Source organism: Mytilus edulis, chromosome 8, assembly GCF_963676685.1.
Source record: "Mytilus edulis chromosome 8, xbMytEdul2.2, whole genome shotgun sequence".
In the NCBI taxonomy this organism is placed as follows: Eukaryota; Metazoa; Mollusca; class Bivalvia; order Mytilida; family Mytilidae; genus Mytilus; species Mytilus edulis.
In genome coordinates this window covers 1,418,099-1,435,485 of record NC_092351.1, presented here as the reverse complement: position 1 = coordinate 1,435,485, position 17,387 = coordinate 1,418,099, and the positions used below count along the sequence as shown (strand labels likewise).

The window sequence follows — 17,387 nt, the reverse complement described above, 5'->3', positions numbered from 1 at the left end:
TTTTAACATGTAAATTCAGATAATAGTTTATCTTAAGGACATTCATGCGTATTGTGACCACCGGATTTTTACGAGATGGGTCACACTGATGTCACTTTGCATACGGAAAATATGTCGGGGGAATTGCTTGCTGGAAGGAAGCAATTAAAATAAAGTACACTTCTTCTAAATATGAATAAATTAAAGAATTGTCTTCAGAAAAAAGCATATGTACATAAGTTTTATAATGAAAACTATCCATTGAGTTATTAAAAGCATATGCATTAATCTTTTTTATTTGAGGTTTCTCATGACTTTAAAGAAATGTAATGATGAAAATATGTTTATATGGCTAATGGGCTGTGAGAATCTAGAAGTTCTAAAACACCTATGTAATCTAATAATCAGTCTCTGGACTGAGAGGGATAAACTGATAAAAATGTAAATAATGCCAATTCGCTGACCCAGTTAATCATTCATAGACCAAATTTAAATTTTATGGCGTTAATGGTATCCATAAACAGCTTAATAACATTTTTACATGTTCAATATATGCATATATAAATATCTGTGGTTTTAATTTTACTTTTGGGCTCATTTTCCTTATTCTATATTTTGTCATTTGCATATCATTAAGAATTAATAAGAATCATTGTAACAAATTGCTTGTAATTATACTGCTCTTTTAGGGCGTCCTTGATAGACAATAAAAATATTGTATTGTATTGTATTGTATATTCCTCAGTTATCATATATTAATTTTTTTACATCTTGAACGATAAAATCATTAACACTAATCGAAAGATGAAAATGTTTGACCCAGTGACAAATTTCTTTTGTGAAATTGCAACCCACCATTGATATATTTAATGTGTCAAAAAAGGGATATTTTCACGAGGCACATCTGTATTCACCTTCATATAGAAGTTGCACCCCCCCCCCCTCGGTTGGTTTTCAATAGTTGGTTTACAAGTGAAATTTATATATGGCTATTTGTTCGCTCTGAAATAGCATCAACTGGGAGATATATACTTCATATACAGGCGCTGTTGCAATTTTGCTACATCGCAATGTAAAGCCACAGTTTGGAAGCTGACGTCATCGAATGATATTTTTAATTAACTGATTTTTTGGAACTTTTAAAATGATTGATAAAAATGAAGACGAAAAGAGAGTAAATAATCTTCATTTATTACATTTTTCTAGTACACATTTGTTCCTATGAATTCATATTAGAGTCATATAAGGTTATTTGATTTTGAGGCTTCGGTCTCTTATGGTTTCGTGTACCACTGAATTTGTAAATAGTACACAGTATTAAGAAATAGTCTTCTGGTGTAAGTTGCAGAAATTAAATTGCTTACAAGGCGAGTTTTGATATAAACCATAAGTAGTTTTGCCTTTGTGTTTATTGATTATTGAAAAAATACTTGTGTCTTTAATTTCAGGTATTTAGAGAATATACAGATTTTTCTGGTAAGAATACAAAAGCATTCAGTTGAATATGCAACATCCTGATATCTATGTATCATTTATTGTCTGAAGTTTGAGAACAATTTATCACAATGTAAATTTATTCAAAACACAGTTATCTATTTATCAAATGGAAACCTAAATATCTGAATGTTTCCAACATTCAGGTACAGTTACTCTAGAAAGAGGTCGATGAACACAATCAAATTCAAAGACAACGTATCTGCAGTGGTGCAAACCTTTGCATTAAGATTTGAAACTAATTCAAAAAGTTGTGCCCTTTTTATTTACAAGTACTTTGAGACAAACACATTTGAAATGTCCACACTCAATCACATGTTCATTTGCTCTAGAACGGTAACATTAAAAATGATGAACACCAAACGTACCCTATTTTTTTTGTGATTTAAATAAATAAATGAAATAGTTCTCAGGTAATGAAAGTTTGTAAGAAATGGCAACTAAAAATGATAGATAAAATTTGTCAACGTATATTTAATAATATTCATATTTCTCTACAGAATTTCCAAATGTCGGACCAGACGAAATTCCAAATGATGATGTCCTAAAAAATCTACCTCAAAACCTTGGTAACTGCGCTTTACAACTTGGTGTAGAACTAGGAATTACTATTCATTCTATAGAGCAGACAAAGACAGATTACAGAAAGATGTACGACCAAACTGCAGATATCTTAACAAAATGGAAAAAATCAACTGAAGAAAAACCTACTCTATTCAAGTTACTGGTTGGACTGGAACGTGTTCATCTTGGTGGCTTCCAGTTTGTAAAAGACATGTATCTCCGCAAATGATTTTGTAAATAATGAATGTCAATCACTGAATGTTGTTTTTACAATTTATTCGATATGCACTTAAATTCGGAAACAGTATATGTCATACATTTTCGTTCAACTTAATCCAATATACAATGAATTTCCTCTACAATATGGGTCGTACTATTTGATGCACCTCTACACAATTTATATAGTATGCGTAAAACAAATTGATTAAAACAAATTAATTTCTACGGTATTTGTAATACAAATTGACTCAATTCAACTCCTTTCCCCACGTAAAATACACACAACTTTATTCATTTAACAAACTGTCCACAGTATGTGTCGTACATGTTGGTTCAACCATCCAGTCGATATGCCAGCCTCAGGGAATATTAACATTATAAAGCTTTGCAATTTATTAAAAGAATCATTCATAAAGGCCAATGCTTTTCTTATATAAATTTATTCTGAGGGAGTTGAAACCCTACATTAGTTTCTTAATAATTCATATTATCTGACAATTTGAAAAAGGGTAATTAAATCATGTTTGTTTCAAATCATGTTATTTATATACGAGTTAGAACATTATGCATGAATGAAACAATTAAATAATCTCAAAAAAGATACTAGCATTGAACATGTTGAATATGTATAACTGATGTGTTTATGCAAATATAGAAATCTAAAACAAAGTGATTTCTTTAACATGATTTCAACACATTAAAAAACGAACAGGCACGTTATATTCCCGCTCCGATCAGAACGATTGACGTGAAAAATAAATCCATTATATATCGATGAGTTAATACAAGCCTAAATACATACGAAAATATCATGTTAATGATAGAATAGTTTAACATCATTTTATATTTTTAGAGCAAATCATTACTAGCTCCTTCATACTCATATTTCATTTACATGTTATCATCTAAATATTCATGTAATATTTTCATTTAAATGATGACCATGATTAAATAGTATTGCATTGTTTTTTAGTCCACATTTAATTAGACAATGACAATATTTCCTAATGCTTGAATCCTTTCAATTCATCATGTACATATTTTCGTTCAGAATTTATCTTGTTATTCATTTTTGTTATAATTCTGGTTTATTTATCTGTTTGTATTTAACCTACAGTAAAGGCTAACACATATTGATACTAATAACAACTCATGTCAAGTAATCTTTGTTTCATATTTAAACAATGATTTCAAAATTTACCAAAAATGTAATAAGACTTATATATAATGTTGTTTAAAGAATATCATAAAAATTTATGAGTTTGACTGTCCCTTTGGTATCTTTCGTCCCTCTTTTATTTAACTGTCATGATGCTGTAACAAGTAAGAAATTATGAGAGTGGATTGTTTCGTGCCGTCTGTATTTCAGCTTTTATCTTAGGCTGTTGCCTTAATTTATCCAAGCTTTATTGACCAAGTGGTCCATGTTGTTCGTTAATTTGATAATTAATGTGTGAAAACTAAGGTCTGTAAGGTTGACTCCAATCTTTGGTAACTAGGATTGCCAGTTTTCACAAACACCTTTCAGGCACTCCTATTTGCTCCTCTAATAACCATTGGCTGCGTTGACTTAACGGTGCTGGAAGTGGCGTTAAAGACAAACATTCAAATAATCATTCTTAAATCTTAATTTCCTTCATTTATTAAAATAGTTGTATATGTTTTTAAAATATTTTGAGGTGAATGTGTATGTGAGTGTGTTTTTAATTTTTACTTCAATCTAACAGAAACAATGTATTAATATGTCTGTGAAGTGATCTTTGTTTCAAGTTCAATGTGTGTATTGTCAATACATTACTGTGCTATCACGTTGAACTTGGAACTTGGTTTATAAATATATCACCAATGTATGAATAAATTAATACATAATAAAATAAAAAAAAAAAAATCATTCAATGATTTTAACCTTACTCTTTTAATTGTTTTTTATAAGTTCTTGTTCAAAATTTATTGTATAATCCACTCGACAATGGGCTATAAAAGATGGAAATAACAATTTTGTGGTGAGGATTTCATCAAATGCTTATCATTACCTTTTTTTATACACAAAAAATAGTTCAATGATCATTACATTCTATACGTCCTATCCATGAACATTTCAAGAAATAAATCGATTTAGTTTATGCTGAGATATTCAAGGCACAAAATAATGTTACACTTGTCAAAAAAATTACATAACTTTTACAAGTGCAGGAATTTAATAACTGTTCTAAAAGAAGAAAGGTGTCATTGTTAAAATCTTCTTTAAAAATTTGGTGTTATTTCCCTTTGTCTAGAATTGCTGTGAAACCAACTACATGTACCACTTATGCAATAATTACCTATCACTGATACATTGAAGCAACTTTTACCGTTCAATGCTTAAAAGCACTTCTATTTAATTTCGTAACTCGTAAGCAATTTTCGGGATTTTGCCATCAGTAAGAAACTTGTATTTAAATGTTGCCAAGCCATGGATGTATGAGAAACAAAACATTTAAAAAGGTAGTGACTTAAAAGGGCCTAAAATAAAGGCAACAGTAGTAAACCGGTGTTCAAAAGTCATAAATTGATTGTGAGAAAGCCAATGCAGGTAACGAACTTCAAAAGGGAAACACATCAAATAAAAGGGGAAAACTAAAACAAAAGCAAACGCCAACAAATATAGAATCTAACTGTTTGATAACAACTGCCATATTCCTGACTTGGCACAGAACATTTTAAGAAAAAATGGTGCATTGAACCTGTTTTTATTGCTAGCCAACCAACCTTCCGCTTTTACGATAATGTTAAACTATTACGCTAAATGACAACAATACTTGACAGAACAAACACATACAAGAACACTCATCATAGATACACACAAAAACATAATAAAACAATTGACACAGCATGCAAACCACAGAACAACAAGGAACACCTACATTAATGGCAGACGCCACAGGAACATAATATAATGTGGACACAGCATGCAAACCGCAGAACAACAAAGAACATCTACATCAAAGACAGACGCCACAGGAACATAAACAGTGACGCTCTTATGTAACAACTATGTAATCTGGAACTTAACACAATTATTTTCATAACACCAATACAAACGAATTTCACGACAATCAGGGTATTACAAATTATTTGGACTGCAAAATCGACAAATCCATCTAAATTCCACTTTGCAGGCTGGAGATAATATCTCAGTTTCATTTTAGCTCACCTGTCCCAAAGGACCAAGTGAGCTTTTCTCATCACTTTGCGTCCGGCGTCCGTCGTCGTCTTCCGTCGTCGTCGTCCGTTGTCGTCGTCCGTCGTCGTCCGTCTTAAGCTTTTACAAAAATCTTCTCCTCTGAAACTACTGGGCCAAATTAAACCAAACTTGGACACAATCATCATTAGAGTATCTAGTTTTAAAAATGTGTAGCATGACCCGGTCAACCAACCGAGGTGGCCACCATGGCTAAACATTGAACATAGGAAGGAAATATAGATTTTGGTTTATAACTCTGAAACCACAGCATTTAGAGCAAATCTGACATGGAGGTTAAACTGTTTTGCAAGTCAAGATCTATCTGCCTTGAAATTTTTAGATGAATCCGACAACTGGTTGTTGGGTTGCTGCCCATGAATTGGATTTTTTTAAAGGAAATTTTGCTGTTTTTTTGTTATTATCTTAAATATTATTATAGTATAGATAACTGCAAACAGCAATTATGTTCAGCCTTTGTAAATTTTGTAAATTTTTGTATATTTTAACAAAATATTTTCCTCTGTAACTAATGGAGCAAGTTCATTATAAATTGAGATAATGAGATAATTGTAAGAAACAAGAATGTTCAGTAAAGTAAGATCTACAAACTCATCACCATCACCAAAACACAATATTGTCATGAATACATCTGTGTCCTTTTTTTAATATGCACATAGACCAAGGTGGGCGACACAGGCTCTTACGAGCATTTAGTTTTTATTGAAATTTATAAACATACACTTCTAGAAAGGTTTGCTACAAATCACGTCAGTACCAAATTACTAACCACTTAGCTGATGACACCCTCTGTGTACTCATAGTCAACCAACAGAGGTATCGACCCAGTGCTATCAAGACAAAGGGCATCGAAGCACTCTGTTCTACATTGCTTAAAATAAGAGTTATTCCAGACTTTTAATTGAATCTTATATTATTTCAAGTGTTGCCAAAAAATGCAACATGAGAAGTGATGAATAAAAAGTGACTAAGTAGAACTTCACTTGTATTTCATCATTCAACAGTCCGTGTGTTTAATAAAGGCAACAGTAGTATACCGCTGTTCAAAACTCATATATCCATGGACAAAAAACAAAATCGGGGTATCAAACTAAAACCGAGGGAAACGCATTAAATATAAGAGGAGAACAACGACATAACACCGAAACGTAACACACACAGAAACGGAACAAGCATCAGACAAAACACCACGAGAATAACAAATATAACATGAAAACCAAATACATGAATTTGGAATAGACAAGTACCGTGCCACGTCTTATCTCAATATCTCAAAAATAAGAGAAAACACAAACGACTCAACGTTAAAATGCAACACACACATAAACGAACAATAATATAACAATGGCCATCTTCCTGACTTGGTACAGGACACTTTTAAAGGGGAATAAAAGTGGTGGGTTGAACCTGGTTTTGTGGCATGCCAAACCTCGCACTTTAATGGCAAAGTTAAATATAACATTGAGATGACAACACAATGTGTTTAAAATACTCATAAAAAAGAACATGAACTTGAACTGTTGTCATTGTCAGCCTCCTTCACACTGTTGTCTTTTACATCACATTGATCAATCATTTTAGAACCCCCTTTACTGGGACAATGTGCATTGTCCATGTGTGCTGGTTTCTGAGTAGGACAGGCACCAGAAGAAATATTTTTGTACTTTTTAAGTATTGTTGTCGCTCTGTTTTTTGCAAATTCACGTGTTGTCAAGTCATCAGGGAGATATGGAGGAAACCTTTTCAAATAGTCCAAGCTCCGAATCGTCCATCCCCAAAATTCGAAAACGAGGCTTAGATTCTTCTCGAATACATTGGAAAACGTCTGTATCCACATGTTCTCTTTTTACTGCTGGTTTGATGGTCGTTTGTCTTTTGGAAGTTTATCATAAGTCCTGAATACAGATTTGTAAGTAGCCCAGCCAGAGTCCCTCGCCAACTGTACGTACACTAACAAAGCTATACCAGGATTAGTACACCATTTGTCATACTTTGCCCCTTCCTGTAAACAAAAGTGTGTGTATATAGATATAGGAAGATGTGGTGTGAGTGCCAATGAGACAACTTTCCATCCAAATAATCCAAATAACGTATGTCTATACAAATTAAAACCTTTGAAATTACGGATATTTGAATAGGTTTATTGTAATGAATAATGACAGAGTAATATTGCTCATCGCCGCCATATTTAAACAACATCTAGTTATGATAGAGACATAAAGTTCAAATGTATTCTTTTGTTAATTGACACAAATCAATCAAGTTTTGTTTTGTTTATACAATAGATTAATCAGCAGAGGTATGTATACGAAGCCGTATTTTTCAAGTTACAAAAACACGTTTTGAACACCGGTTATTTTTCTTGGCAATAAAAAGTGATGAAACAAGAAATAGGATTGTGTATAAATTTGAGAAAAGCACTCATAGATATAACTTATGATATATCTCACCCGGAGATAGTTGCTGGCATTTTCGAACTTTTCTTTGACCCAGAGATGATCCCATGGTTTCACATTGCAAACTACGTCCATAGCATGCAAAGTAAATATATTACAAGTGACCTCCTTCGTTCCAACCCACGTCCACATAGAATCCTGAAAATTATGTCCCAGTTCATGGAACAATCCCAAACTTCCTTTTCTGTTGTTTACGTTCAGAATGTGGTCTCTGGACAATAGGAAGCAGTCCTCGTAGATCTAATTACACATGTAAAATGGTTCATGTAATAATAAAACTTGAATAAATCGCACAATGTAAACATACTGGTATTTGATAAAATTGTAAGACGTTTGAGGCATAGGGTACGCAATATTCATACTATTTGCAAATCAGGATTTTCTTTAATGAGAATGATAATGCAATTGAGAATGAAAATGGGGGATGTTGTCAAAGAAAGAACAACCCGATCATAGAGCAGACAACAGCTGAAGGCCGACAATTGGTCTTCAATGCAGCTAGAAACTCTCATAACCGGAGGATTTCTTCATCTGGCCCCTAAACAAATAAGTATACTAGTTCAGTGAAAGGACGTCATTTTGTCAGATATGTTAAGTTAGGAATGCAATTTGAAATTATGATGCTTGGTGTGTATGGAAATACAACTATAAGAGATAAACTATATCTTAAACGTCATGTGTGCAAACGGAAAGGATCAACACACAAACAAACAAATATTAGTGCCCAACCAAAACATGGACACCATAAAAAAATATCAACTGAGCAAGACAAACCCCTTCAAACCTGAGAATGATAACATGAAGCTGGACGTGTGAGCAGATAAAAATCCACATGTGGCACTCTTCAATATAACTTCCTATTTTTGTTACAGCAAACATGAATCACGTTAAAAGAAGGAAAGTCAAAAGACTAAAAAAAGTACAGAATATGCAAAATTCTAACATATTTTCTTGGTCAATTTTTAAACCGAACCTTATTAGGATCTGCCATGTCCAGATGGGTGACGATTGGATAACCATAATGCATGTAACCAATGGACGGCTGTTCATCTGTAACCACCCATTGTCCTCTTCCATTGGATGGATCCTTCCCAAGTAGGTCAATATGGGCAGATACTACAGAATCCCAAACTTTCATCGTCATTGTTGGATCTGAGAGCTGTCTTACTGACGCGGATGGTAAGGTCAAGGCTATTTTGTCACCAATGATATGACACCATAGTCCTGGCTTTTAACGTTCTGTAGTTTCCCATGTATCTGCCGTTTTGTAAGTAAATATGGGAGCAGTTACGACATTGTGTTGTTTCAACTGCAATTTATCCTTTGTACTTTTAGGCGACTGTAAATAAATCAGTCCTCCAAATGGACTGCAAATGGTTAGTGGTATAGAAGAAAACTTTCCAAATTCGTTTGTTTTAAGCTCTTTCTTTATTCTGATCTTAGGCCATCGTCTTAGCTTAGAATCAGTATTGTAAAGCTCGTCACCATGCAGACCACTAATAATATTCCATGTTTATTTCGTCTTGCTCCACAACAATTCCATGATGGTACCAGCAGGAAGGTAACATCCCGTTGAATGAAATTTGTGTGTCTGTGAGGAAAATTCTAATTCGATAGACTGTATATTCTCAAATCTTCCCGGAAATTCATGAATTCCTTCTGCTAATACTAAATTCCCTTCTAAGCCATCTCGGATCATGATATCGCACATAAGCATCGCGGCTTTTTTGGCGCCATGTGACTCAACGGGTTTACTCCTTGTTGGTATATGGTTGTTATCTGGTGATAATTTCTGAATCATTTTCACAACATGTGGTTTGTGTTTGATATAAAGTTCCTCTGGTAAGAGTACTACATTGTGTATTAATCCTCCTTATCTGTTAATCTTTTCTGGGTGCTTGTTAATTGCTAAAACTAGATCACTGGGCTTTGTATAATGCGCCATATTGTCTTTTACTAAAAGTTCCGTTAAATCGCTATCATTCTTGTACATTAATTTACCAGCATAAGCGATACCTATTGCCCTGAAGATGATGTTATGTGGTATATTTTCAACGTCTATTTTATAAACCTCCGCAAATCTCCCCCATGGGAACACTCCACATATCAACCTACCTTCTCTTTCTACCCAATCAAGTAATTTCAATACTCTGTTATCGTCTGTCCGAGCCGGAAGTCCATTCCATGTTATTATCCTACATTCAGGAGGAAGCTCATCGAGGTTATTAAAGTAATCAGAAAAACAAGGTATCTCATTTCCTTTGTCTGTGTTTTTCGTTATCCAATTTCTGATATTTTCGTCGAATCGTTTTTTTTGCGTTTCGTATCTTTCTTTCCAAAACTGTTAACAAATACATTGTGCGAAAATACAATTATTCTTCCTTTGCCATATTCAGCTGAAAATATACACTGTATTAAATGATAAAAGGTTATTTTTTGCATTTACAGAAACCATTCAAGTAGAAAAACCGACGGTCTTATCTATTTCATAAAAAAACAAAACACTTATAAACCACACAAAAAAACGACAACCAATGAACATCAGGTCCCTGACTTAGGAGTCATGTGTATCAGTGAAACATCACAACATGCATGTGCCATAGAAAGATACACTATAAAATATGAATGTATTATTGTTCTTATCAAACTCAAATAAAAGTACAATTGAATATCAACAAAAAAAAAGCGAAGTCATTTTTTATCAGTATTTTCAGAGAAGTAATTGATGATGACATAAAATAGGAACATATGTTATAGATAAGTAGGTGTTGCTTTCATTATATTCCTCCTCGCTTTTAGGAGATGTAATGATGTTTTGATGTCTTTTGCTATCTCTAAGTCAGTGTCGACATTGAAAGTATTTTGCCGATATCTTTTTCAAAGTTTTTTACAAGCATAGACGTTACTTTGTTCATCCACAAAAATAACCCCGAATCGAATCAAATGTAACAATAACATATGAAAAATACAATTGTAAAACTCTTTTAAATTGAAATTCGTATAATATCGATGGAAACGTAACCAGCAAGGGAAAAACACATGTATATACCTATTTGTATTCAATATAAAACATTTCGAAGAATCAGCGCAATAAAGAATACAAACCTGCCGCACATAAAACGTGTCCTTTCTTGTTGGCAAGGATAGCTTGTGAATTCTCTCCGTAATCAAAAATGACTCCCGGGACACAGCCTGGAAATGATACCATGTCAACACCGTCCAGAATTTCTCTTTTCCAGTCTTTCATTTCAATTGTCTTCTACAAAACTTGATAAGTATCATAAGTATACTGTTACGACATATATTATGCAATTTCGCAGTTTACCTTTTTTACATCAATGTTTAAGCACATAATTGATTGGACTTAAATTTCTTGATCGATCGTGTTTCCAATCAATATGCGCATATTTGAAAAATAGTACTACTACTATGAGTAGACGAATTGAATTCAAAACAATGAAAACAAGCAAGGCTGTTATCTGCTCTATGGTCGGGTGGTTGTCGCTTTGACATATTCACCATTTCCTTTCTCAATTTTAATATTTACTGCACTACATTACATTTACCAAATCCGTGTTCAAAACATTTTATAAAGATGAAATTACAAGGACCGTATAGGGAAAACGGTAGTATTAAATTTTCCAAGCAATAGGTTGGCCTTTAGTTTTCACATGGCAGGTGAAGGAAGTTCAATAAGGAGCGCAGTGATTGGATTTTAGGGTACAGTATATTTTTTATTTATCTATGAATAACTGCAGTGTGTATATTCACAATAAAAACTTTAAAACCTATTGAAATATTTTCTAGAGAATTATTCTAAAGACTAACAAAATTTCCTAAATTTGGTGCAAAATGACGGTGGGCATGGATAACTTAAACAAACTCTGTTGGAAAATGGTCATGATACTGTTTGGCTTTAATTTTTAAAAGATATATACACACACACCGACACCAATAAATAGTAATATAACATACCTGATAAAGCTTAAGGTTCTTATAAAATGTATACACAGTAAACCGAATTTGGTCATGCAATCATTATATTAACAGCTGTTGGAACATGATGTTATTTTTATTGTGTGATTTTGTCAATATCAAGAACGTCGAGTTCAATATTCAAGACATTATATATGTCAAAGTTATCTATTATATCATTTAACATGAACTAGTATACACATGTGCTTTACACTTAATATAATATTGTACTCTGATATATCGTTTCTTTTCAGAATAATACACAATCGATTATGAAAAATAAAATGTGTACTGATCTGTGATAAGTGTGTTATTATTTTGAAATTCGATCTGGTTTTTTGGCAAATCAAAGTTTAACTTTGAACTTGACATATAATTAACGACGGCATAAGGTAGAAAAACGTTGATAAACAATCAAATCCGGATCCGTTTATATTTATGCGTTTGTTTTCGTCTGTTTTCAGCAACAATAATCAGAAACTTATATTTAATAAGTGGGGGCCCACTGACTGCCTAAGAGGGGGCACGCTCCAGTGACCATTCAGTGATTTCCTATATAAGCAACCAATTTTTTTCCCAAAAGGGGAGGCCCTACACCCCCCCCCCCCATAATTCGCCTTTGAGATTAATAAGAAAGAATTTGACTAACTTTGCTATGGAGATGAGCAATTAAAGCGAAAAGGCTTTTGTATGGTTACCACTTGTAATATTTTGACTGAGAAATAGAGAGCTGTTAAACGAGTATTAACATATAAGGCATTAAAACTTTATATTATGAAGGTGATTTTATTTTGACAGTGTAAGTGTAAAATGAACAAGTTGACTTCTTTATGACGAAATACAAAATACTCTCAAAAACTCATTCTGTCCGTGAAGGTCCGTTTGTTTCTACAATATGATTGAACACATAAGCTACCTTATGCTAGCACCCTAGATTTATGTTCTTCCCAACGAAACAGGCTAATATGTTAGTTATTTATTTTTCTTACTTTTTATTCTCGGATACGAAAAAAATAAGACCAGAATAACCTTAAATGATCCTCGAACGAACCATTATATCTGAAGTTGTACATAGGAAATAATGTTCAATAGGAATCCATCCATAGTGTATTATCCCCTGTGTTTTTGCTGTCAAGCTGTCAAAGAACAATTGTACATAGAACATGTTACGTTGACGCCATGGACTGATTCGGGTGTGTCTATTCTATGTTAAACTTAGCATTATGTATTCGGGTTTAGTTTTCTGTAATTAGTTAATACTTCAATTTCATTATGTATACGGGTGCCGCATGTAGAGCAGAATCTGCTTACCCTTCCGGAGCACCTGAGATCACCCCTAGTTTTTGGTGGGGTTCGTGTTGTTTATTCTTTAGTTTTCTATGTTGTGTCATGTGTACTATTGTTTTTCTGTTTGTCTTTTTAATTTTTAGCCATGGCGTTGTCAGTTTGTTTTAGATTTACGAGTTTGACTGTCCCTTTGGTGTCTTTCGTCCCTCTTTTTTTTCATATTCATTTGTTAACATTTACTGTTTGCAATAGCATGAATTGTTCTATATAATAAGGATGTTCTTATCCCGGGCATAAAAACAATGCCTTATTTGGCAAAACCTTTTCAACTTTTGATCTTCAGTGCTGTACAACTTTGTACCTTTTTCACTTTCGATCTTTTATATCTGGGCGTTATGTATTCGTGTTTAGTTTTCTGTAATTAGTTAATACTTCAGTTTCTTTATGTATATCTCTTTCATATTCATTTGATAAAATTTACTGTTTGCAATAACATGAATTATTCTATATAATAAGAATGTTCTTATCCCGGGAATAAAAACAATGCCGTATTTAGCGAAACATTTTCAACTTTTGATCTTCAGTGCTGTACAACTTTGTACTTTTTTCACTTTCGATCTTTTATATCTGGGCGTCACTGGTGAGTCTTGTGTGGACAAAGCGCGTTTTTGGCGTATTGAATTTTAAACCTGATGTGTGTTGCATTTTAACGTTGAGTCGTTTGTGTTTTCTCTTATTTTTGAGATATTGAGATAAGACGTAACACGGTACTTGTCTATCCCAAATTCATGTATTTGGTTTTCATGTTATATTTGTTATTCTCGTGGTGTTTTGTCTGATGCTTGGTCCGTTTCTGTGTGTGTTGCGTTTCGGTGTTGTGTCGTTGTTCTCCTCTTATATTTAATGCGTTTCCCTCGGTTTTAGTTTGTTACCCCGATTTTGTTTTTTGTCCATGGATTTATGAGTTTTGAACAGCGGTATACTACTGTTGCCTTTATGTATGACATATTTCATCGCCGAAAATCTGTAATTACAAGTCCTTCACAAATGGCAAAATGCCCAGAAATATTGTTCGTGTACACAAAAAATCTATAATAGAGGAAATAAAGTTATGTATAGTAGTCCAAGTTGGCGTTTATTTTAACCCACAGGAAACGTACGTTCGTTTGATTCTGATAAAAAAAAGCCTGATAAAAAGGAAGTATTGTTAATTATGATATCCTTTTAGTTAAAGTTGATTATGCACATTCAAATTCCTTTCTTTATTTAATTATTCCCTGACTGCTTGCCAATTTATTGAATAAAAACAAAACGGATCCTCACCCCTTAACCATGTTTATACTTGTATGGGACAATAATACAAATAAAATAAAACTCATTTGGGTTCTGTTTGTGAAGTTGTAAACAATCAGGATTCCCCAACCCTAAACCATATATGCATGTATGAAACAAAATAACAAATGAAATGAAATATAAGGGGAGTCCGTTCGGTCACCCCACTCCTACTGTTTGAGAATTTACAAACGGTTGAAAACCCCACCCCGGACATATATATTCATGTAAAGATGTAAAGTTAAGGTCACCCCATGCCCTCCTATTTAAGAACTTGTAAACGGTCGAGATACCCACCCCTAAACCATATTAATTCCAGTTCGTCTTTTCAAAAAGAATAGAAGGACAGACAAGGCCAATCTATAAGGCGTCACATATGCATATCTAAAATAAACCAATTCCTGGCAACCATGGTAATGAAGAATTGTGGAAACTTTGTTTGGAATACTTCGTTGCAGCATCCTAGTACAATTATTTCTTGTGTCTTATAAACTTTTATTGATGCAAAAAATGTGTCTGGCTTAACTCGGTTAATTGAGTTTACGTTAGTTATTTTTGATGAGCCTGCGACTTTTGTCGCAGAAAGCTCGACATAGGGAAAGTGTTTCGGCGGCGGCGGCGGCGGCGGCGTTAGCTTACTTCTTAAAAACTTTATATTTTGGAAGATGGAAGACCATAATGCTTCATACTTTGTGTACGGATGCCTCATGTTACAAAGTTTTCGTCAGTCTAATGTCCTATGTCCTTGACCTCATTTTCATGATCCAGTTATTACTTAGTGTTTTGTTATGTTAAATTCTCTTATTATAAGTAATAAAATATTTATATTTGGTATGTGCGTACCTTGCGAGGTCCTCATGCCCGTCAAAGAGTTTTTACTTGACCTTGACCTAATTTCAGGGATCAGTGAACAAGGTTAAGTTCATATCTCAGATACTATAAGCAATAGGTCTAGTATATAAAAAAGAAGATGTGGTATGATTGCCAATAAGACAACTATCCACAAAAGACCAAAAGACCAAAATGACACAAACATTAACAACTATAGGTCACCGTGCTGCCTTCAACAGTGAGCAAAGCCCATGCCGCATAGTCAGCTATAAAAGGCCTCGATAAGACAATGTAAAACAACTCAAACGAGAGAACTAACGGCCTTATTTATGTAAAAAATTAACGAAAAACAAATATGTAACACATAAACAAACGACAACCACTGAATTACAGGCTCCTGATTTGGGACAGGCACATAAATAAATAATGTGTATATTTGGTGTATGGAATGATTGTAAGGTTTTATTTGACCTGGAACTCATATTTACGGTTCATTATTGCTTAGTGTTAAATTTTTGTGTTTTGGTCTGGTTTTCTTAAACTTTACACAAGAGGTTAACTATATGTGTTGAATGGAAGAATTGTTAGCTGAACATGCACGCCTAGCATGGTTCATCTGACATTGAATCATTTTCATGGTTCATTGGTCAATGTTTAGTTTTCTTGAATAATGGTATGGAGTGATATCATGGGCTTAGGGTGAATGTTCGGGACATTGACATTTACTATGGACAGGTAAGTCAAACCTCACCTTTGATCCCTGTTGTAGTAAACATTTGTCTGATTAGTGTCTCATACCTTATGTACTGAAGAATCCAAACTCAGCGTTCCTTCCAGAGAATCAAGTCAATTCATACCAATAACAAACTTGTCTTTCATTAACTGGATCCACTAAAAGTCAACTGGCACCAACGTTAACTACCAATTATAACAAGTGCAATCATTGCGATCTTGTAACACTGGAGACTTAACATTAAAGATATAAGAAATACGCATTGATAAATGCGTTGCTTCTGAAAACCTTGATGAAATATTAATTAGTTTGCCGTAATTATCAATTCATTAAATAAACATAAATGCACAAAAGACAAATGTGTTATGTTTGTTCTTTCAATTCATTTTTGGTTAACTGCCTACAGCGCTTACAAGGCTTTTATTGGGCGGTTATGTTCCTTTGACAACATCTTATAGATATAAAGAAACATAATATGGGTGCCACAGAGACATTACAATTTTAAAAAGTAATTCCATTATAGGTCAAAGTAAACTCATCAAAGTACAGCTTTCGAGACGGAGCATTAGCTAACAACGAACATGCAGCTATATAGTGCCGAAAATAATATATATAAATATATAAGTGTAAACCATTCAAAAAGGAAATCAAACGGTCTTATCTATATTAAAAAAAAATGAGAAAAACTTATGAACAACATCTACATTAATAGAATTGTGTCCTGTTGCTTCGTTTCATAAACTCAAAATTTACATCAATCTGTTTACAGAAATTTTGAAATAAGAAGAGTATTAGAATGGCAAAATTACAAATATGAAAAAGTTGTGTGTACATTACAAAAAAATAAATAAGCAGAAACCAAACAAAATGACAAACACTGGTCAAATATAAAACCCATGTAAGGATTCATACACATTAAACATCCATGCAAATTTCGTGATAGGTACAAATATATATATGTGTGCAGTTATTACTTCCATGAGTTTTGTGTGTCGTTGAAAATCTCCCTTTATCCTTTTAGCTTAAGATTAATAAATTGAGAATGGGAATGGGAAATGTATCAAAGAGACAACAACCCGACCATAGAAAAAATAACAGCAGAAGGTCACCAACAGGTCTTCAATGTAACAAGAAAATCCCGCACCCGGAGGCGTCCTTCAGCTGGCCCTTAAACAAATATGTACTAGTTCCGGTGATAATGAACGCCATACTAATATCCAAATTGTATATTAAGAAAACTTACCTCCATTAAACACATTACTTACCATGAAATAAT

At 33.4% G+C, this 17,387-nt stretch overlaps 2 protein-coding genes across 2 annotated transcripts in view; one reads left to right on the top strand and one right to left on the bottom strand.

Moving 5' to 3' along the window:
• Nucleotides 1-2,266, top strand: part of LOC139486679 (ankyrin repeat and KH domain-containing protein mask-like) — a 33,503-nt gene extending 31,237 nt beyond the window's left edge. The window contains exons 8-9 of the mRNA XM_071271600.1: nucleotides 1,428-1,455; nucleotides 1,974-2,266. Coding sequence (XP_071127701.1) covers nucleotides 1,428-1,455; nucleotides 1,974-2,266 — 321 coding nt within the window. The remainder of the gene's footprint in view (nucleotides 1-1,427; nucleotides 1,456-1,973) is intronic.
• A 4,709-nt stretch (nucleotides 2,267-6,975) lies between these two features.
• LOC139484590 (TRPM8 channel-associated factor homolog) lies at nucleotides 6,976-10,292 on the bottom strand. The gene is made up of 3 exons (XM_071268364.1): nucleotides 8,927-10,292; nucleotides 7,948-8,193; nucleotides 6,976-7,499 (listed from the first exon to the last, which is right to left on the bottom strand). Exons 1-3 carry the CDS (start codon nucleotides 9,095-9,097, stop codon nucleotides 7,344-7,346), a joined length of 573 nt encoding a protein of 190 aa, XP_071124465.1. The 5' UTR covers nucleotides 9,098-10,292; the 3' UTR covers nucleotides 6,976-7,343.
• Between the last annotated feature and the right edge of the window lie 7,095 nt (nucleotides 10,293-17,387).

Coding starts and splice junctions, on each gene's coding strand:
- LOC139484590 (XM_071268364.1), bottom strand. CDS start 9,097: ATGACGATGAAAGTTTGGGATTCTGTAGTATCTGCCCATATTGACCTA. Junction 8,194..8,926: donor ACATGGCAGATCCTAATAAG/GTTCGGTTTAAA, acceptor ATGTGTAATTAG/ATCTACGAGGACTGCTTCCT. Junction 7,500..7,947: donor ATGCCAGCAACTATCTCCGG/GTGAGATATATC, acceptor TTTTGTTTACAG/GAAGGGGCAAAGTATGACAA.